Genomic DNA, 23,463 nt, shown 5'->3' on the forward strand with positions numbered 1-23,463 from the left:
TCAGTGGGTTAAGCCTCTGCCTTTGGCTCAGGTCATGATCTCAAGGTCCTGGGATTGAGCCCCACATTGGGCTCTCTGCTCATTGGGGAACCAACTTCTCCCTCTTCCACTCCCCTGCCTCCTGCTTGTGTTCTTTCTCTCATGCTCTTTCTTTCTCAAATAAACAAAATCTTTAAAAAAAAAAAAAGTCATTTTCATATTCTGCTGCAGTAACAGAGCCTTCTAAGGAGGATGAGAGTCCCAAGGCCAAGTGTATCGATGGGGAGGGAGCTTGAGTCCAGGAACGAGCCTTGAAGACATGATGTGACACAGAGAAGGCCACAATCGGGGCCTTCAAACTTCATACTATTTTGATACTTCCACCTTTTATATTTTGTATCACTCCTCCAATACACTTTTCTTACAGATTTGAGATTGATTAATACGTGAACCTAAAGGGAAAAAGAACAGCCTAGTTTGGTGGAAATAGAAGTGGCTTGGGAATGTGGGACTGGAGCCCAGTAGTAAAAATCCTAGGGACCTGGAGGAGTGTTCCCAGCTCTGGGCCTTAGTTTCGTCTTCCTTCATGAGAAGTGGGATGAACTGAGGACCTCGAGATTCCTCTCCAGTGTGGAAACATTTGAGGCAATGAGTTGCCAAGAATGTCCAGCAAGTCGGAATGGTGGGTGTGTGCTTGAATTGTGGGAGAAAAGAGCCCTGAGTAAACTTCCAAGAGCTAATTGATTTACATCTTTATGGAGTGTCATTTTAAAACGCATAAAACTTTGTATGGATTTCATTTCCTCCCTAAAATTATCCACTCCTTTGGCTGCTTTTTATCTTTGTTGTTCATCCTGAAATAATTACCACAATAGGACAGTTCTAATGTATAATAATGTTTCTGTGAGCCAGTATAATGGTAATTTAAAAAGAGTCTTGTGTTTGTTTTTATAAAGAGAGAGCACTTCAAGGGGTCATTTATTTCTAGCCGCTTGAGACTGACTATTAATAATAAAAACTTCACATGCATATTGGGTTTTTCCTTTATCTCATATTTCATAATCCAAACTTTTTGTTTGCATGAAGCGGCTGATTATAGGATTAACCTTTCATACAGCCTTAACATTAGAAAATCTAGTTGAATATTGGTACCGTATTTTGCCTTTATCTTGGTTTATTTTCTTCAGGATTTCTGATTATTTGTTTGATAGCATTTTCAGTAAGCATATATAATGTGACTCATCTCTTCTTTAAAGATAGCCTTGTAACTTTTATGACTCAACAATTCCTGGTTTTACAGATCTTAGAAAGAATTCAACTCAAAATTGCAGAAATTCTGAAACTATCTGTAAGACAATTACACAAATAAAATTGCATATCGCATAGCTTATGAATTTTAATTTTTGAAGTGAGAGTATTCATGTATGTCAAAGATATCTTCCCATTGAAACAAAATGCTCTTGGTACATATAGTACTCTTAGCAATTTTATATGCTTCTATAAATTCATCAATTTCTAGAATAGAACTCAGCATTGCTATCTAGGAATATTATGACTTTAACAGAAATTACTGTTATATTGCAAGTAAGTTAGATTTCAATACCAATAACAGACTGAAAATTAAAATTGGATAAAATCTGGCCCAGGGTGGGTGGGAAAATACCATGTGGTCTTTTCAATACCATGAAAGTTCTACCATAAATCTTTGATTATTAAATTTAATGATAAATATAACTTTTTAATATACTAAAACAATAAACTAAATATGACCCAAAACACTGGATTTATTAAAATCTTAGAAAAGTTTAATAAATTTGGTAACATCTTCTTCCCCCTTCTCTTTAGATTAAGCACCAATATTACAGAGAGAAATGTTGTAAACTTTTATCCTATGGAATCAGCAGAAGCCTTAGACTTACAAGATTCTGCACTAAAGTATGTTGACCTTCTTGTAACCGAATATATTTTCTCTTTCTACATTGACATATGTATGCTTTAAATTCTACTTTTTGTCATTTTCTTTATTCCTACAGTGGTCAAATACAGCTGGAGACCTCTCCGGTGTGTGAGGTAAGGCCGCTCTTGGATTAACCAGAACTCCTTGCAGTATTCTGCCACAGAATAGTGGCTACCATAGTCTATAAAAGATTGATCATAGGGCAGAACATTCATTAGTGAGACTAATATTCAATTTTGTTCATGGTCTGTTTTTTCACGTGTTTTAAATTTTTACCTTATTTAGCTTTCCTGCCTATCCTAGTTCATCTTTCATTAAAGATAAGAGTTTGCCCTTCCCATTAAATTCTCTCAATTCTGGGAGTCAGATAGTCCTGCCAAGCCAGACAGTAGCAACTAAGATAGCTAGGGAACCTGCTGCTTCAGAAAGATGTAGGACAGCTCAGTGTATATTTTAGAGCCAAGAACGAAGCCTAGGAAGTGGCCTGGTGGAAATAAGCTAGAAAAGACATGAGAGGCAAGAACAAATGATTTGGGAAGCACCTGGGAGAATTAGGAGAACTTTGGCGGAGAGACCTGGTGGGATTATGTGGGGGCAGAGTAAGGGTGGCGTTACACTAGGTGGAATTTTGGTGGCTACTGAAAGCAGTTTTGGCATAAAACTAGAGATGAGCCTATAAGGTTCCAGAGAAACAGTTGTAAAGATAGGTTTGAGCCAGTGGCTTGGGAGGGACATTTGTGTGACACCATAATTCATCCCGCTCTAGTGAGTGGGTTTGGGATGGCTAAATTTGGGACACACCAATTTATGTCCCTGAGGTGTGTCCTCACCTTATGTCCACACCTTATGTGAAGTGTAGTGAAGCAGTTTCACACTCTTAACTGGCTACGTCTCTGTGTTAAACAAGATGAGAGAGAACCAATATGGTTTCATTGTCTAGCGCCATGACTTAGAATTATGTTGAGATCTAATCCCACCTCAAAGACTTCTAACTATGGGCCACCTCTCTACACTTCACCTTCATTTTCTGTAAATTGGGAACAGCCCCACAACCAGGGGCTCCTAGATGTTAGCTATGCCTCTCACTCCACCACTCTGTTATTATTGGTGGGCTCCTCAGCCAGAATTGCTCTACTGTGTCTTCGCTGGTAGAGGCATCACTGAATTGCCCAGTCCTGAATTACCCAGTCCTGGAACATCAGGAAGACTTTTCTGTGAAGGCTGCCCCCATCCCCAGCCCATTACCTCAGGCTCTCCTTTGAAGCAGGCTTCTTGTGATTCTGTACGGCACCCCTATTTGACTGTTGATTGATTATAGTTGACCCACAATTTATTTTAAGCTTCTTATTTGGAAATCATTTTAAACTTAGGAAAATTTGCAAGATTCTACAAAAGATTACAAAAATTGCATCCTTTCACCCAGAGTGACCTATTATTAATGTTTTACTGCATTTGTGGTATGGTTTCTTCTCTCTCTTTCTCCACACAAGTTCTTTTTCGGAAACATCTGAGGGTTTTATTCATCATAGTCCTTTTCCCCCTAAATATTTCACTGTGTGTATTCTAAGAATAGAGCTTTTATTTTACATAACTACATTGCAGTTATCAAATTCAGAAATTTGCGTTGATAAGCTGTTTTCATCTAATCGACCATTCATATTCCAAACTGTTTGATTGATCTCATGGTGTTCTTCACGGTTTTTTTTTCTTCTCCCATGGAGGATCCAGTCTAGTGGTAGGCATTGTATCTAGTTAGGAGGTATCTATAGTTTCCTTTACTCTGGAACATTTTTCTTTTTTTAAAGATTTTATTTATTTATTTGACAGACAGAGATCACAAGTAGACAGAGAGGCAGGCAGAGAGAGGAAGGGAAGCAGACTCCCTGCTGAGCAGAGAGCCCAACACGGGGCTCGATCCCAGGACCCTGAGATCATGACCCGAGCCAAAGGCAGAGGTTTTAACCCACTGAGCCACCCAGGTGCCCCGACTCTGGAACATTTTTGTAACCTTCTTTTGGTTTTTACCACCTTGAAATTTTGAAGAATATAGCTCTCCTCTTTTTGAATGGTGTGCCCCTTATTTTGTGAGACAAAAGTCCCTCATATTTCCTTGTGCTAAGTTGAGATTCTGTGTTCTCGATTGGAACACTGTACAAGTGAAATTGTGTCCTTTTCAGGGTGTCACACGTGTCTGGAAATGGACCTGTTGGTGATGTTAATTTGATTGCCCATCCGTTGTGTCACTTGATTTGTCCACTGTGTAATCATTGTTCTGTTTTTCCATTGTAACCCATAAGCACTCAATGAAGAGGTACTTTAGGACTGGTTAGGGTCCTGCTGCAGACCCATTTTTGACTCTAGTAAAACAGATGTCCACCTGGGTGCATGAATTCAGGTGTAGAAAATTCTTACTCATGGTCTTCCTTGTCTAGGGCATTTGTCTGTCCATGATTGGCCCATCTCAATGATTTTAAAAAGAAGGGATCAGATAGCAGGCCCTGGAAGTCACAAGGAGGAGGGAGAGAAAGTAGTGGATTAGCAAGGCCAGTGCTAATGATTATACAGAATCTAAATGTGGTCCTCATTTATGATTTGGTTATTTTTATATTTCCTCTTCTGTCTCATTCAGAAAGAAAGCAATGACTTTAGCATAAGTCTTGAATCAATTAGCCAGTTTTGTTGAGTACTTACGCTGGGTTTGGTCTTGTTTTGGGTGTCGGGAACTGGGCTATGAAGGATATGAAGTTGTCCTTACTTTTAAGATGTCTTTAAAAATGTGGAGAGAAGAAGACTTGGATATTGAGAAAATTGAAAGAATTTGAGATGGTCTGTGATCCTGAGTATTTTAGGTACTCTGGGAGACTGGGGAAGAGGTGGGGTTTAGAGAGATGGAAGTAAACCTAGATTTGGGAGGGTTGTTTGGATTTGGAAGTGTCCCAGCACACAGCTGTGGCAGAATCAGCACAGTGTGGGAGCCAGCCAGACACACCGAGAAAGGGTGTGAACTGTGGCCCTCCCCAGTACCATAGGTAGGGCTGAGATGGTTTCTACATCACAATGTCTGACTTTCAATATACTTGAGATGATGGTCTGTATTAAGTTTGGGTAGCACTGGCATCCATTCAGGAAAGAACTGCAAATTATAGCCTCCTCCATAAATAATATCAAATTGGGGAAGGTGTAGGGGGGACAACAAGAAAAAATTAGTGGAAGGAATTGCTTAATAGAGAGAATTGAACCTGGAGGTACTTGTTCGTATTTCTAACAAAGCCATTTCACTGAGTAGGGAAATTAATGACATTTTATTCTAAAAATGTGTTTTTCCTTTGGATGTGTCAAAATTTGGAGTATTTTTTAAATAGCACTTCTCAGGCATAGGAATAGGAACAGCCATCTTAAATTTATACTAATTTGGTGTACTATAAATGAAGATGTTTATACTAGCTATCAGCAAGTTTTTTTACTAGGGTAATCATTTGGTTCCGTGATGACCATATAAAGAAGGCTGATCTGAGTGAAATAACCTAGAGTTTCCTCACTGGCTGCCAAAGCAAGCTGGTGTCGAATGATAAGATTGTCTCAGGTAATTTGGAGTGTAGGCATGTATATTTATTAAAAGCTCCCGATGAGGGGTGCCTGGGTGGCTTAGTTGGTTAAGCCCCCAACTCTCCGTTTCAGCTCAGGTCATGATATTAGGGTCCTGAGATTGACCCCCACCCCCATCAGGCTCTGTGCTCAGCTTGGGGTCTGCTCAAGATTCTCTCCCTTCTCCTCTGCCCCTCCCCAGGCTCAAGCACACCAAGCTTGGTCTGTCTCCTCTCTAAAATAATAAATAAAGTCCTAAAAAATTAAAAGCTTCCAATGAGATTCTGTGTATTAGGGAAATACTGCCTTGGATCATTTCAAACCTGTAGTTCAAATGAGGAAGTGGGAGCCCTCACGTGGCCTGGGAATCTAGCAAGTCAGGTTATGTTTAGAGGTACTTTGGACTGAGCTCTCTGCGCTGGGAGATCCTATTCTAGTTTGTGTGATACTTTAGATGTATTTTTTTGAGTGTGAGTACAGCTGCATAAATGTCAGTGTGATCCACTTAACTACTTAACACACTAATTGATTAATTCAGTGTATATTCACTGAGTGCCCAGCTGCCAGGGATATGAGGGAAGTCAGATGGATGCTGTTCCTGTCTCAATAACTTTATGGTCTAATGGAATACTCCATGCATTATTTTTCCTTGAAGGTGCAAAATGATCTCACTTTACAGAGCAATGGGAGCGAGTATTCTCCAAATGAGGTAAGTTTCCTGAAGATTCCTGTAAGCTGAGGTAGTTTGTGAAGGCCGAACTGGAATATCTTTTACAGAAATAATCAGATTGTCTTGATTCATGAGTTAACTGCATTGCCGATTCTCTGGGGGAGTGTCTCTCCTTAGCTATCATAGTCTTAACTGGCCCTATCCATAATGGAAGATTGACTTTATAAGATATATTTTGAAAACCAGATATGGCAGCATCTTTATAGAAAACAGAGTAATGGCTCAAACAGACAAGGTTTCGAATGTCCTTTGACTCATCAGTGGTGCAGTGTGTGGTGTCCGTGTAGGTGAAACTGGTCGGTGTGACCTGTGTTCCTCCCCTGTTGTGTCATGACATTCTTCATCAGCTGGGCCTGCTGTGAGGGGGACGTGAGTATGTGCCCTTGTGTATGTGCACATGCACACGTCTCTTCCAGAGCAGAAAAGAATCGCCCGTGTCACATGGTTAAAGAATATTTTTTATTGGGCAAATAAAAACTGACTGGCTCTCCCCCCAGGCAACCTCTCCCCCGTCACCCTATTTTTTTCAGTCAGGGGCTTCATCACACAGCAGCCGGTCAAAAAGCTAGTGGTCCCCTGTAATTCTGGAACGTAGAGAAGCATGTGTAGTTCTGTTTCCGTTGCTCGTCTTTCAAAAGCCTCCTTTCCTTCTGATACCGCAGATGAGAGCGAACTCGCCTGCCATCTCTCCCACCACCAACAGCACCGCTCCGTTTGGCCTGAAGCCTCGATCAGGTAAATTAAGACCTCAGCGTCCTGACGCTTGTAAACACTCCGTGGTTTCTCTTTAGCCTCCGACATGTGAGTGTGTGAGCGTGAGCAGCCCTGCGGACGCACCCTGGTAGACACTGTGTCCGGGCCTCAGGGCTCTGCCACCGCATGGGGAGGCCAGACTTTGGAGCCTTGTTTCCAGTGAATCGCCCGTTCCGCCCACGTTATCAGTCGGAGACATCTTCCCTCATTTTTAGTCCAAGCAAAGAGAAAAGGGCATGGGGCCTGCAAGCAGGGAAGAAATAGTCCAAGGAGTTTTTTACCCAGTGGTTCCCGGTAAGCTGCTGAGCTCAAGAGCAGCCTTGCACAGGGTGATTCTTCTCGAATATCCCTTGTCTGCTTTCTAACCCTCCTAAGGTCATGCATTTCCTTCGACAACAGGGCGATCATTTCAGGACTCACATGAGTGGGCAGAAGCCATTTCTTTAAAAGAGCTTTTCTATTCCCCATTTCTCTTATTACCCTTTCTATTAGTCATTTCTCTTTTAATTTATTGTTAGTAGTCACAGATGTAAATTACAGCCATGTGAAAACTAACTGTTGGTTTTAAAAAGAAGGACGATGCATAGAAAAATTCAGTTCTTCTGATTTCTCCACTACAGTTCTGGCCAGATCTACCTTCTTTTAGGTCCTTTTTTGTTTTAATACTTTTGGATCTTTGCATACATTCACGACCCTCATGCTTTTAAGTAAGTGCTAAGAAAGGACACAGACCACGTTTAAGCAAAAATCTCGTAAAGAACTTAGATATTCTTGGATTTTTCAGTAAAACATCTTGGCAAGATTTGAAGGTATACGTGGGTATAGTTTGTAAACAGGTACCTATAAAAAACCCAAATGTAGTTCCTTCATGAAGATAACTTTTTTGTTTGAGGAGCAAGTTGATGGATGGGTAACATGTAGCCTGGTATAATGGTTTCCTGACATCCTGGATGGGCTGGCTATAAGGCAAAGCTATTTGAGAAAATGCTAGGGTACGGCAAAGGTTAGTAGGTGTTTCATGGAAAGCCAAACTGTGTGTGAAATAAGGCTCAAATGACTGGCCTCCTCATTTATGGCATCGAGCATATGCAGTCAGATCTGGGCTAGGCTTCCATTTCCCCAGGGTCTCAGGGGTGTGCTGGGAGAGATGATCTGGTGGGCACCTCTCCTCCGTGCCTTCAGTGCCGGCCTGCCAGGAGAGCTAGCTCTGTGCATTAGGACCACAGACTGGGCTACAGACTTGCTTCTAATCCTTACACGTAGTTTTAAGGAATTTTAAATATATTTAATCATTGAGCAATCAAAAGTTGAATGAATCTCCAAAGAACAATATTCTTTTGAATGTGCATCTTTACAGTTTAAGTATAAAGTTGTCTCAGTGATTTCTTTTTCTCTCTTTTATGAAGTCCAAACTCGGCTTATCAATATTGTACTCGTACTGTTGAACCATTTCAAATTCATCATCGTGGTGAAAAAGAAATGGGGTATTTATTTTGAATAGCAGAAAACAAGGATGATTTCCTCTCCAAGCTTCTAACCTTTCTATAATGCAGACTAACCACTGTGGAAATTGTTCTAGTTGTTGAAAGCTTTGTGGAATTTGGTTGCTGTAAATAATGATGATTTATCTTCAGGAACATCGAGTGGCATGTTGGAATTTTATAAAACTGCATTATATATTGGGGATTTTTTCATTTTATTTAGTCATTTAAACATATTTCAGTGTGTACTTTTCACATTTTCTAAAAAAAATAATATATAGCAATCTTAATTAAACATGATTTAAAAAGAAATTCTATTTGATTAGCTTTGGAACTTTTAAATGCCAACTGATGTTTCTTTTAAAGTTAAGTATATAGATTTATGTGATTTCTGTGTTATAAATAAGAACAGACTGCTCAAATCAGCACGTTGGAATAAGAACTTAGATTTTTAAGTAGGTTGATAGTTTTCTTCAGAAGAAAATTTTTTTTTCTCTTCTGTGTTCTCCTCCAAAGAGAGAGAACTGTACATACTCGAATATTCATTCCTGACTCAGAAGTGCTTGAAAATGATTGACATCTATTGGTGAATGAGATTTGTTCAAAATACTCTGCTAGTATGAACAATTGTTCTTCTACTGATCAGTACCAAAGACAGCATGAAGAGGTATCTGTGTCCAGGGTTGAGCAGAATTTTGGCTAGTTAGAGCTATCAATAAAGCATGCCAGTAGCCTTTAAATAGAAATTCTGCATTGACATGGAAAAAAATTGACAAATGGTAAACACTGATTCTGTAATAGTCTCATTTCTATATAACAGATGTATTTGCACATATTAAGCTTTGTCTACGTAACCACATTTTTTTGTGTGAATCGTATTTGCTATGATTGTTAGTTACTTAGAAGTTTTTTGAAAAAGGGGTCTGGTAGGTCTTCCGCTTTGTATCTGTGTTATCTGTGGGCACTCTTCCTCTCTGCTGACATGAATCATGAGCGCTCTGAGTCTGTGGGCTTGCAGAACTGTTAAGATTAACGATATTAACTGCATGCAGAGTATATGATTGATAAGTACTAACACTCGGTTTTTATCATTCTTTTTATTTCATGCGCCATCTTTCATTCTTCTCCTATATTGTACATTTGAATTGAAATCCCATAATACGAAATTCACTTCATTTCCATACAAACCTTATGCCATTTGTGAAATGCTGCTGCCCCTTTGGTTTTCCCTGGTCCTTGTCCAACTGTACGCGGACCGGCTCTCTTGCTCTCCTGCAGACCCAGCCCTCACTCTTCCTCCTATCTCCTTCAACAAACTTACACAGGCACAAACATGGGACAGCTCTAGCTACAGTGTTCCATCTGAAGGAGACAGTGACAATGGTAGGTGGCCTTGTACCTATTCTTCGATGTGCTCATTAATAAGCCAATGAATGTACTGAACGCTTGTTTCGGTGCAGCTAAGGGTAGATGATATTCGCCTGCATGCCTGCTCTAAGAACCAATGAGTAAAGCTGGAAAGTAGAGTCCAGAAACGTGCATGGGGGTTGTTCTCTAGCAGTTTGTCGAATTGCATTTAATTAACTTGAAAATTCTGGATTTCGGGAGGACTTTACAAGAATTTCTTTCTCTACCTTTTCCACTGGGGTTTTTTGTTTTTTGGGGGTTTTTTGTTTGTTTGTTTGCTTGTTTATAAAAACCGGGGGTTGCACATGTGGAGTGTCTGTGCTTGGTCCTGCATCTGCCCCAAAGTGTGTTGAGAGTTCGATCTTTTATTATCTATGATTAACCGTATGAGATTTTTAAGGTAATGAGTACCGTGGCTGACCCCCGAGTGGTACACTAAAAATAATGTCAACATTGAGAAATTTCTAAAAGTGAAGAGAAATCACTTGCCTTCTTCCCTTTTTTCTGGTTATTTGCACACTTTTAACTTTTGATACCTTCTACCTTTTTGAGTGTCCATTCATGTAGATGATATTCAAATTGGCCTGAAAACCAAATATGCCAATAAAAAATTGAAGACAGCTCGTGGGATTATTATGAGTATCTCTTAATTTTGTGCCATTAAATATCTTAAATAACCTAAAAGATGAAAACAAAATACAGTTATCTAGGTCTACATGCCACATAGGTCAGAATCTCCATGTCGCCTAATGTTAGTTAAGATTTTAAACATTTTACTCTAAGAAAGAAAATGACAAAAGTAATGTTAAATGAAACAGCATGATTTATAGGGAAGAGAAGTGAGATATGAAAGTGCAAAGACAACAGGAAAATAAGTTTTCCTATTTATATCCTATATATTTCCTAGGAAAATAAAATAAATAAATTTTCCAGTCATAATTATCTTTTAACCGAAGTATGTTATATAGGAAAAATATATTAAAAACATTTGCTGTGATTTCTGGTCAAAATTCAATAGAAAAAAGTTCTTCCAATTTCCTTATAAAGAAGGACACATGTATATTTTGTCAGGTTAGTTGTAAAAGGAGTTTTACCATTGCACAGATTTCTAAATTTTTTTTAACTGAATATGCACTTCAACAACAACAGCAATGAGACAGAAGCCCTCCTTACATCGTCCCTATTTTAAATTCTGGAAGTTGAAGAGGGTTCAGTGGAAACTTTCTTGAGAAACTGTTCCTTTACTCAAAAATAAAAAAAAGAGGGGGAGAGGCATTTCTGTTTTTCAGAAAACATGGCTATTTATGGGTCTGCTGTTGTTTGAAGGAAATCAAGCCTAAAATGAAAGATTTATGTGTGATTTGGTATTTCCTTAGGAGTGATATCTGAAACCAAAGGACTTTTTTCTGTTTTTGTTTAAGCTGGGAAAGATCTAGTCATGTTATGTAGCAGTAGAATTTCTATCTATACAGATGTGCCAACTAAAACCAGAAAGGTGAGGTCACACCACAACTTAGCGCCAGAAGGGAGGCCACCCAGGGTCCCAACACTGCACCATTTCCATACTCATTCTGCAGCTGTTTACCGAGGACTCTTGGTGAAAGCTCTAAGCCACACTGCCTTCTTTCTATTAAAAATCCTAAGATTTCCATAGAAATTAATAATTGTAGAACTCTCTCAGAAAATAAAATAATCTCACACTCTCTACTTGTTATTTTTTGTACAAGTGCAAATTGCAGGGATTCATGTGTTAGCTATCATAATAAAGAAATTGCTTCCAATATTCATGTGCTTCCCTCAGTTACCCTTATTTGCAATTTGTCTAGAATGTGCTGTGGACAACAGAAAATTTTCTGTGCAGAAATATCCTTGAAAAATAGTGGTGCAGGTTCCCAGATCTGATTTTTCACATGCGTTTTTATTCTCTTTGTGCTACACTTGGCCTTGTGATTTCCATATATTTTCCAACACATTTTTTAAATGAATGAAGCTGCCCTGTGCGTATTCACAAGCATACAAATTAATCTTGCAAGAGAAATACAGCCTGCGATTTTATGCTGTTCTTACTCCTTCCTCTTAAGTAGGAGATCCTGTTCAGTGGCCATTCTTGGCATTTCCAAGCTGATAAGCACATCAGTTTCATTTCCTCCTACTGCTGGTATCCATTGTCTGCACCTGTCTCAACCTTTGTCAAGAAACAGCATCTTATTCCTGACTCAACCCAGTGTGCAATGCAGTTTTTCTTTCATTTATACTTTTTTTTTTAGCTTTAGGTAAAGTTGGCATTTTTAGACCTTGTACACTGTCTTGCTTTGTATTAAAATTCCCCTTTATTTAAAGTCTTTATAGTATTCTATTCCCGTGTCTCATTTTCAATTCCCCATCTTTTTCTAAAACTCTGTCTTCAAAGAAATAAAAAACGGCAAACTGGCTAGAAGGTCCTTGGAAGTTTGAATTCCCACAGGCCCCAGGGTTCTGCCCCTTGAGATCTGTGGGGAGGATGGGAGGGTGTGTGCAGGGCCGTGGGGCACTCCTGGCACTGGGAGGGGGCAGATTCACGCCAACTGGTTCTTAGGAACAATTTCTTCTCTTTCTTTTGCTCTTGTGCCCTAGTACGACTCTGCCCGTTTCATGCCTTTCCCCTTCACTTTGAAGTGAAAACTGTTCCTATCTTCCTTTTTTTCTCCTTTTTCTTTTGTTCCTATCTTATTTTGAATCATTGTCCCTTTTTCATTTGCAGTTAGTTCATGGGTGCCAATTTATACTTATTTAAAATTGGCCATTGAATTATCACTGGAGAATGAATGAATGGGCATCTCCATCTTGGATCAGTTTACAGACGTTTACTAAGTTTTTACAATAATCCTGCCCTTCTAGTATTATTTTCCCCATACAAAAATGAGGAAATAGGCTGTGTGCGGTGTTTCAGCAGTTCTTAGCTGTAGCTTTGCATTAGAATCATCTGAGAGTTTTTAAGACAGTAGCTGTCTAGATCGACACTCAGAAGTGTTAATTTATTCGGTGTCACATGGACTCGACACATTGATTACATTTTTACTGGTCTTTATGTTATGTTCAAGCAGGGGAAAGTCACTAGGTTAGAATAAATTGCCCAAAAATGATAGAGAGGAAATATGAGCATTTTGAGGGCAGAGAGAGAGTGTATCTAATTCATTTTGGGACACCAGAAGGGAATAAATGAATGCGTTAATCAGATTTCTAATTCACATTAGCCAGGATCTAAAGCCCCGGATATTTTTTCAATATTTTTTCATTTTATTTTGCTGCCCTTGTATTTGTGTATCTTAAACATCACTCCCAGTCCTGGTTCTTAACTTCCAAGGATAAACTGAGAGCTAAATTTCAAAACCCCATACATCCATGGAGAAGCAATCTCTCAATGAGTTGAATTTAGGTAATAAAGTTTAATAATATAGACTGATAAATTCTATACCAAGAGTGCATTTCACATAATAATTAAATAAGCATTGCAAGCAACTTGTAGAGCAGTGGGCTTTCTTGGTTTAGCTAAAAGATATTTTGGGGCACCTGGGTGGCTCAGTTCATTGAAAAGCTGACTCTTGATTTCGGCCCAGGTCATGATTTCGGGGTCCTGGGATTGAGCCCTCTGTTAGAGCGAGGAGTCTGCTTGAGGATTCTCTTTCCCTTTCCCTCCACCTCTCCCCCCATGCTCTCTCTCTAAAATAAATTAATGAACCTTTTTTAAAACGATATTCTTTTTTTTTTTTTAAGATTTTATTTATTTATTTGAGAGAGAGCGTGAGAGGGGAAAAGGTCAGAGGGAGAAGCAGACTCCCCACGGAGCTAGGAGCCCAATGTGGGACTTGATCCTGGGACTCCAGGATCATGACCTGAGTCGAAAGCAGTGGCTTAACCAACTGAGCCACCCAGGCGCCCCTAAAATAATATTCTTAAACAGAGAAATGGTATCTTGTGCACATTCTTAAATGTCTATTGTCTACCTTGTGCTAGGCATGATGTTCGTTATTATGGGTATAACTGAAAAAGACAAACAAGGTATCTGCTTTTATAGAACTTTTTTTTTTTTTAAAGATTTTATTTATTAATTTGACAGAAATCACAAGTAGATGGAGAGGCAGCCAGAGAGAGAGAGAGAGGGAAGCAGGCTCTCCGCTGAGCAGAGAGCCCGATGCGGGACTCGATCCCAGGACTCTGAGATCATGACCTGAGCCGAAGGCAGCGGCTTAACCCACTGAGCCACCCAGGCGCCCTGCTTTTATAGAACTTTTATTTCAGAGTCTAATGAATTCAGACCTAGAAACCAAGCTTTCGTAGATTTTTCATGACAGAAAAAATTGAGGTGACTGATTATCAGGGTGGGATAATCTTTGCAGAAATACTCTCCAAATAGGCTGATTTTTGAATGAGAGAATTTTTGAAAGACTTGTTTCATTTTTCAAACTGCTTTGTGGGGCAGGAGGAGACATACAAATTGGAAACAGACATAAATTCTTAAACAGTCCTAATGGAGTGTAACAGATCTATACTATATGTAGGAGAGAAAGTGGTGAGTGCCATGAGAGAGACACAGATAAAGAATTCTGTACGTTGATAGATCACTCCCAGGTCGGGGATGAGGATGAGGAGAAAAGTAAAGGAAGTACCAGAGATAATGGAAAAATCTGTGGAATTCGACCTGTACCTGCAAAGATGAATTTGACATTCTGCACAAACATATTCATCATTCCTTTCAGGGGCTTTGCTTTGAGATTTGTCTCTTCCGCTAAAAAAATTACAAATAGGAGCAAATCATCTTTTCCATTCATTGCATGTTATTTATTAGTTAAGTTACTTATTAAATGTTAAGAAATTATATTATTATAATTATATATAATTATATAATTTTATGATATTAATTTATAATATAAATATAATTTATATAATTTTATAAAAATATATTATATAATTATAAATGTTATTTATTAAAGTTAAGAAAGACTAATTTTTCCTGTATCTTAATTCACCCTTAAATCACCTACTTCTTCATCTCTTCATACACACACACACACACACACACACACACACACACACAGTCCTCCACACACTCACTCTGCTCTCTTCTTCCTCTTCTTCTCCTTCTTACTTACACTTAAATAGGGTGGCATTTGATTCGAGAAACAGATACAGACAGTGCAGCTCCTCTTAATACTGTCTGGTAGCCTTGAGTTAAACTCCCTGCCCCCCAAATTAAGTAAGGAGGTTCTTAAAATTTAGTAATTGAAATTAAGGGGGAAAAATCAATAATTCTTCTATAGATCAATTTTCCAAATCTTTGGTTCAGGCTGGTCACATATTATTGTCACGTATTATCACGTATTATTACTGGTCATATATTATTTAAATATGATTTGAAAGAAAAGAAAAAAAAAACCTACAGTATTACCATAGAATTGGAGCTACCATAATGCTCCCATTAAAATGATTCTCTAATAACAGACCTTACAAAATAAGCAAGCACTTATGTGCTCTGTAGATTTATTATTAGCTTAAAGAGTTTGTTTTAATTTCTCATATAGTCCACAGTAATTAATCCATTTAGAAAACTAGTAGTATTATAGTCATGATTTCCAATAATTTTAGGTACATTTGAAGTATTCATTAAAAAAAAATACAGTTCAAATGTGTTTTAACACTTTGTGATGCTTAACATTCATAGAGCAAATACTCAAGTATGCATTTTATATTTTTAAGATGCATGGGAATTTAAGATGAAAAGGGGATACTGGACATTAAAACCCAGACACCATTGTAATATCTTATCTCACATAGGGCTCTAACAAGGTGTAGGTACTTGAATTGTGTGCTATTAAACAAAGCTCACGGTTAATTTAACTTCCTGATAGTTTCGTATTCAGAAAGAAATCTGCCAATAAAAACATATTGAAAATATTAAGCATGCTGTATTAGATAAGATTGCCCCCTAGAAAAAAGGCAAAGGGAAATAAAACCTCCAAAGAAAACATTAGCTTTGTTTAAACAATGTTGGGGCGCCCCTTGCTGGCTAGTGTATAAATTACTCAACTCTGCTCACATTCCTTGACTTTTTTGGTAAATTTGGTTGACTTCTTTTCTTTGAGGGTGTGGATTTACATTTCAATACATATCTCTTCTGGATGCTCTGTTAAATGGGTAGAGTTTTTCCTTGGTCTTGAAAGGATGCAAAGGCAAGCTTAATGCATTTCCAGTTTCTTCCCTTCTTCCCAGTTTGTCGGCTTTCTCATTTCCCTTAGCTCTGCGAACTGCTCATCTCTCTCTGCTGGGTTACACTACCCTACTTCCTTTGCTGGACTTGCCTTGATTTTTTTTTTTTTTTAAGATTTTATTTATTTGTCAGAGAGAGAGAGGGAGAGAGAGCGAGCACAGGCAGAGACAGAGGGAGAGAAGCAGGCTCCCTGCTGAGCAAGGAGCCCCATGCGGGACTCGATCCCAGGACGCTGGGATCATGACCTGAGCCGAAGGCAGCTGCTTAACCAACTGAGCCACCCAGGCGTCCCGTCTTGATTTTTTAAATAATCGGTCTCACTTCCTGGGGTTTGGTTTCTGTAGGTCTTGGTGACAGCCCTTTGGTGACATGTCTTTGGCTCTTTTTGCCGGTGACTTTCCTGGATGGCTTGAAACAGGGGCCCAGGTCCCAGGCTGACTCTTCCCTGGGGTTCCAGAAGGTGTTATATCCAGTAGACCACCCTCTTTCTCCATTTACTGTATATCAAGGGTATATTAAGACAACTACTAATCTTCTATAGAGTATCGGAATGCTGATTCACATACCCTGCAACTGACTTAGAAAATACTGAGATGTGAGAAGCTTAATGCAAGTCATTTTATTTATTTACTTACTGGCTTATTTGCTTATTTATTTGAGAGAGTGCACGCATAAGCGGGAGGGCCAGAGTGAGAGGGAAGGAAGGAGAGAATCTGAAGCAGGCTCCACACTGAGCACGGAGCCCAATGCGGGGCTCAGTCTTCGGATCCTGAGATTAAGCCCTGACCCAGAACCAAGAGTCGGACGCCTAACCAACTGAGCCACCCAGGCACCCCCACACAAGTCATTTATTAAGGTCATTTGGTCCAAAGGTACACTTTGGACCATACATTGAGAATAAGATGACATAGTTGGGTGAGCATGGAGTAATTGATTATAGGGAGTGGACTCAAGTTGTTCTATTCTAAGTATATTTATAAACTATATTTAATTTTTAAAACTTAGTAAAATGAAAAAAAATTAGCAAATTGAGGTAGCTTTTAAAGTGACCTATAAAGGGGTGTCTGGGTGGCTCCGTCATTAAGTGTCTGCCTTCAGCTCAGGTCATGATCTCAGGGTCCTGGGATGGAGCCCCGCATTGGGATTCCTCCTCTGCTGGAAGCCTGCTTCTCCCTCTCCTACTCCCCCTGCTTGTGTTCCCTCCCTCTCCATCAAATAAATAAATAAAACCTTTAGAAAAAATAAGTAAAGTGACCTGTAGGAAGTGTTTGTCAGAATAGAATAAAAGTTGCATGACCTTCTTATTTACATGATTTATTTATTTTTTTTTAAAGATTTTATTTATTTATTCAACAGGTAGAGATCACAAGTAGGCAGATAGGCAGGCAGTGAGAGAGAGAGGAGGAAGCAGGCTCCCCGCCGAGCAGAGAGCCCGACGCGGGGCTCGATCCCAGGACCCCGGGATCACGACCGGAGCCGAAGGCAGAGGCTTTAACCCACTGAGCCACCCAGGAGCCCCTATTTACATGATTTAAATTATGGTGATTGAAATTACTGGAATTGCAGTAGTCATGCAACCTTCCCTGTGGCCGTGGTTTTTAAAACTGAAGTTGTCTGCCCAGAATTTCCTGGAGGGCTCCCCAACCCACCTCACCCTCCTAAAACCCCCATGCAGTCTGTGGGTCATAGACCCCCATGAAGGTCTGTGGGACAGGGGGAGCAAATATGACTCTTACCAGTACCTTGCTCCCTCCTGTGTGAATGGGAAGTTGATGGTCTCGGGATAAAAATCTCAAGGAAGAAAAAAAATTAAAATTTAAATCTGCCCTGGGCTTTGTATCATAATAAAAAGTGATTAAAATCATTGCCGGAATCACCCTGCCCTATGTAGAATATTGTTTACCTTCTTTATTAGTCTTTAACAAAATGTTAGCCTTCGGAGGTTTTGAGGATTTATTTTCTCTGGAGCCTGAGGCCCCCTCCCCTGCCTTTCAGAGGGAGCTCCACTGTCAGTCGCTGTTCATGATGGTCGTAATTTTAAAGACGTAAAGCCATGGATGATCTTTTAAATTGCCTCTCATCTTGCCAGCTTTTCTAAAAGGAGTCTGTGGTCATTTCTAAAGAACTAACTTTTTGGATATAGTGTCAGTGACATGATAGAAGGGAGAGTTTTTCCACTCCACACTTAAAATATGTAATCTTGTATCACTTAGTTCTTGTCCTTAACTCAGGCTTATAAAAAAAAAAAAAAAATTTGGCCAACAGAAATATTAACCTGTGCACATTTTTAATGTGTAAAGCAATTCTAGAGTCCTCTTCTTTGAATAAAATTATCTTAATTTATGAAAGGACCATAAAACCCCATGTATAAATGAACACCTAGGATGAAAGCAGAGGAACATGAGAGAGGGGGCACCAGTCAGAGCTGTGGCCTGGCATGGTCCCAAGGATGAACCACACCCTTCCCTGAATTCAGTCTATTATCACCAAAAATATAACTGTTGTTAGTCTGCATAACTCGGTACAGTTTAAAATATAATCTTTAGAATATTCAAATCGAGCTTTCCGTGTGAGGTCAGAATTTGTTTCTGTGTGGTAAGTGCCTTATTTACTTAACTACATACAAGTTGTCCTATAAGGCCACCTATAGCGGGCACTCAGTAAAGGCTTTTTTTTCCCCCCCCTTTTTATTACAGTGTTTCTAAGACCTCAGAGAAATTTGGAATCTATAGACCCACAGTTTACAATTCGGAGGAAAATGGAACAGATGAGAGAAGAGAAGGAACTGGTGGAACAGCTCCGTGAGGTAACCCGGAAATAGTCCGTCGCTGAACATGCTTTTCCCCTGGAAACAGCCCATCACTGAATACCCATTTTCAGAATTGAGGCAGCATTTTCTACTTTTGAAAAATAGACTTTGAAGCACTGCAGAAAGGCTTCATGCAGGTCACCTCCTGACTGATGTTGGGCAACTCACATAACATCCCTGATTTCAGGTTTTTTCACATATTAAAAAAATACTTCCCATCTTAGTGGGGTTTTCTGGGGGAATATATGAGATAATGGAAGTAGAAATACATATGGATTAAACCTAGTACTGGTTCAGTTCAGGTATGCTTTAAAATAATACACTGTCATTCTTCTGCTTAGCAATAATATTCCATTAATTTAAAGATGTTCATCGTTACCCTACTTTGCATCCCAACTGATCAGAACTTTGTAATTAGTTACTCAAGCAAAGCATTTGAGTTCCTATCCAGGATGAAGTCTTGCACTAGTCTTTCCAATGAAGATTTTAAGCTTGGCAATGGCAGGGAACATGGCTGCCTTATTGTTTGCATTTCTGTTCCCACACAGCTTCTGGTGGGCATTCTGCAGCTGTTTGTCTATCCTCATGGTCTTTGTATCTAGTGAGAGAGCTCATACATGAACATATGAGAGATCAAATAGCAGTCCCTGGGTCAGAGAACACATTGGTATTAGTTAGTAAAGTCAGTACATCATGAATTGCTTTATAAGTTCTTTATATTCAAGGAGAAGTACCGTAGCCACGACCCAGAAGAGTGTAAGAAAGTCTAGAGGGGATAGATTTAAGGTAACATCTTCTCCCTTCACTAGCAGATGGTTATTGACTGCCTCTGTGTGCCGGGCAGTATTCTAGGAGATGGGTAGAGGAGAGAACATAAAGGTCCCTACTCTTAGGGAGCCTATAGTCTATGAGAATAGATAGTAAATAAGAAGGAAAAAAATAAACATAATTTCAGAGGGCAATGAGTTCTGAAAATGAGAAATGAATCCCATAAATAAAATTAAACTAAATTAAGGTAGGTCCCCATCTGTGTTGTTACAGATGATTCTTTATATATGATTTAGCAGGTAGTCAGGAGGAAAGAATTAAAAACGCAGAAACCTTTTACCACCACTTTAAGTCACTGGTTGGCTTATTAGTCACAGGGAAAAAGTCAAACCTTTGTCGTATGCCTAGAGCATTTGCATATGCTATAAGTTTGGGAGGTGAATTTTCAGAGGTAGGTAAAAATAAGATCGAAACTGAGAGATGCCTCTCAAAGAGTGACACAATATTAAAGTTTGGGTTATATTTGTTGTTTACATTTTCATTTATGATGTAAAATAAGGGACTGAAAGAGTATGGAGAAGAAAGGTAGGTGTCTACACACAAGAGTGTTCTGAAAAGGAATTACATGATGCTGTATTATGCACTGGTTTTCTAGCACTTCATTTATTCCAAATCTCCAAATTAAGTCATTCTTTCTTTGGCTGTTATCCATTTAACAGGAACCACTGTTATAAAATAGAAATTTGTATTTGAAGTTAAAAAGTTAATTTCTCTACTTCTACTTCTGAGAAGATTGAACAAACCTACTTTTCCCTATTTCCCTCACTAAGTACAAGTAAAAACCATGGACATAACATACAAAATAAACATAAGGATACCCAGAAAGGTAGAGAGAAGACAGCAGACTGGCCAGGGGCCCTCAGGAATAGAAATGACACAGTGGTGAGTTCTGTGGGTTTTCATTTTTTGCCTCATATAGCTCAGACCTGGAGCTGAAGTAGTTGGAAACCCAGAAATGCTGTTGGGCACAATTTCTTTTAAAAGGCCACCCAAAAGCTTGCTTATCTTAGCCAAAGTACCAAGAAAGGAACAACCTAGCAAGACAAAAACCTTAAGACAATAAATGCTTTACTTCAGCTAAACATCCAAAAATTCTGTGGCTCCTCCCTCATCCATGCCAGCAGCAAAGATGGAGCAGGCTCGACTTCCACCCCTGGTTGGTGGTATCAGAGAAGACCAAAACAGGAGCCAGGAGTCTCCTCCATGCTAGCTGGGAACAAGCCCATCTCCTACCATGGCGTCAATGGAGACTACATGGGACTTGGGATTTCCACCTGCATCCAGCAGTTAGAACTTCCCTCCATCAAGTTAACTGAGATCAAGTGGGAAGTTAGATATCTGCATTTGCCCAGTGGTAATAAGATAGTAACCCCCATTTCCTGCCAGAGCAGTGTCCCCCAAAAGCCAGTTAAAACTGAAGGTTTAAATAGAATCTTGAGTCTCCTAACATAATGGGCAAATGTCCAAGTTTCAACAAAAAAGTCAGTCATCCTACCAAGAACCAGAAGATTTCAAATTGAATGCAAAAAGATAGTCAACAGCTGACAGCAGTAATACGGCAGAGATGTTAGGATTACCTGACAAAAATTGCTTGATAACAGTGCTCCAACAAGCAATTACAAACATGGTCGAAACAAAGAGGAACAGTAGAGCACGTCAGTAAAGAAAGAGAGAATCTTTAGCAAAGAAAGAGAAGACCTAAAGAAGAACCGAGTGGAAGTAAAGGGCTGAAAAACATGTTATCCCAAACAAAAAGCCCAGCGGAGGGGCTCAACTGCAGAATGGAGGTGACAGTGAAGTGATAGAGGTTGCCTAGTCTGAACAACAGAGAGAAACAGATGGAGAATAACTGAGCAGCCTCAGGGACCTGAGGGAGTGTAGCAGATGGCCAATATTCATGTCATGGGAGCCTTGAAGGAAAGACAAAGGACAGCAGGGCTGAAGCAATACTCCAGGTGGGAGTGAGGTGGGTGTGGCTGTAGAGATGCACCATTAGGAAGGTGGTCATGGAAATAGCTCAGATTCTGACTGTATCCACATCAGCATCCTGCTGTGGTACGCTGGTATGTTTCTGCAAGTTGTTGCCTTCAGGGGAAATGGGGTGAAGGGTCCACAGGATCTCTATTATTTCTTGTCACCAGGTATGAATTTGTAATGATCTCAAAACGGAAAATTCAATTTTTTTAAAGTCAAAAAATTGATTCTCAGCAAAAACAAAGTCTAAGAGAAAAGTATCCCTTAATCCCTCCTCTACTCCTGGCAGACTGTCAGAATCAGTTGGACCTGCTTTCCATTGATCACCTCATTCTGGTTTTGTATTTCCATAGTCAAGGCTGAGGCAACATTGAACTCCAGAAGTAATTCCATTATCCCATTCACTCAACCTACTAAAAATATTAGGCACAGTTGGATTTGTTTTTCTACAGCAGGATTTTTACTATAATATCTGTTGGAAAAAGTTAGATAATGAAAGTGTTTTCTAAGTGTTCCTATTCTTCTCCTCATAATGAAGTTAATGTCTCAATTCATAAACACCCATCACTGTATTTGACCTTCTGTTGCCTGATGACAACTGGATTCCCTCTGATTCCTCCCCCAGAGCATCGAGATGAGACTCAAGGTCAGCCTGCACGAAGACCTGGGGGCCGCACTCATGGACGGTGTGGTTCTCTGCCACCTGGTCAATCACATCCGCCCGCGATCAGTTGCAAGCATCCACGTCCCCTCGCCAGCAGTTGTAAGTAACACCAGATAAAGGGAAACTAACGTCCACATAAGACAAATTTTGGAGTACAGTGTTGCTTGTTAAAGATGCCAGCAGGGTCCCTCAGGATCTCAACAACTAGAAGAGCAGGAAAGAAAAAGCTCTAAATGAAGCAGCAATCCACCAAAAAGGGGAAAATAAATATGTAAATAAAAAGAAAAGAATTTATTTCAAAGATAAAGCACATCACGTTAAAGGAATTACTGGTTGGGGTGCTAACTTTTATGGCTGTATGGATGTAAAGATTCATTTCTCACTAGGGGTTACTTTAACAGTGAGGAGTCTTTCCAGACAGCTTTTTTTGGTTGGTAGCTTCTCTGCTAAATAGAATGTCTTGGGATGCTGGGGTGGCTCAGTTGGTTAGGCAACTGCCTTTGGCTCAGGTCATGATCCTGAAGTCCCATCCCCACATTGGACTCCCAGCTCCGCAGGGAGTCTGCTTCTCCCTCTGACCTTCTCCCCTGTCATGCTCTTGCTCTCTCGCTCGCTCTCTCAAATAAAATCTTAAGAAAATAAAAAATAAAAATAAGTGGAATCTCATTCCTTTATTAGTCACTGAAGATTTTAGGATGACTCTGAAAAGATGTGGGTTCTATGTAAAATGACATTTTAAATAACCCGTCAAGCCAGAGGTTGGTCAGCTGGGCATTAATTCAACGATTCCTCAATGCCTCCCTTTGCTCAAGGTACACGAGTTACCAGGACAGTAGTGAGAAAGGCAGATGGGCGAGACTCTGCTAATGGCTTAAAAATCCTCATCTCTGGGGTGCCTGGGTGGCTCAGTCATTAAGCAGCTGCCTTCAGCTCCAGTTATGATCCCAGAGTCCTGGGATCAAGCCCCGTGTCGGGCTCCCTGCTTTGGCAGGAAGCCTGCTTCTCCCTCTCCCACTCCCCCTGCTTGTATTCCCTCTCTCACTGTCTCTCTC

At 39.7% G+C, this 23,463-nt stretch overlaps 1 protein-coding gene across 7 annotated transcripts in view; it reads left to right on the forward strand.

Moving 5' to 3' along the window:
• The window catches only part of LRCH1 (leucine rich repeats and calponin homology domain containing 1), a 196,486-nt gene that overhangs the window by 151,602 nt on the left and 21,421 nt on the right, over positions 1 to 23,463 (forward strand). For 4 of the 7 annotated variants that reach the window (XM_032314590.1, XM_032314585.1, XM_032314586.1 and 1 more), the window contains 7 exons: positions 1,825 to 1,914; positions 2,013 to 2,049; positions 6,177 to 6,230; positions 6,914 to 6,986; positions 9,764 to 9,868; positions 18,833 to 18,942; positions 22,373 to 22,510. In XM_032314590.1, coding sequence (XP_032170481.1) covers positions 1,825 to 1,914; positions 2,013 to 2,049; positions 6,177 to 6,230; positions 6,914 to 6,986; positions 9,764 to 9,868; positions 18,833 to 18,942; positions 22,373 to 22,510 — 607 coding nt within the window. The remainder of the gene's footprint in view (positions 1 to 1,824; positions 1,915 to 2,012; positions 2,050 to 6,176; positions 6,231 to 6,913; positions 6,987 to 9,763; positions 9,869 to 18,832; positions 18,943 to 22,372; positions 22,511 to 23,463) is intronic. The other 3 variants (XM_032314591.1, XM_032314587.1, XM_032314588.1) reach the window with 1 other exon arrangement.

This window comes from Mustela erminea, chromosome 15 (genome assembly GCF_009829155.1).
Source record: "Mustela erminea isolate mMusErm1 chromosome 15, mMusErm1.Pri, whole genome shotgun sequence".
Taxonomy (NCBI): domain Eukaryota; kingdom Metazoa; phylum Chordata; class Mammalia; order Carnivora; family Mustelidae; genus Mustela; species Mustela erminea.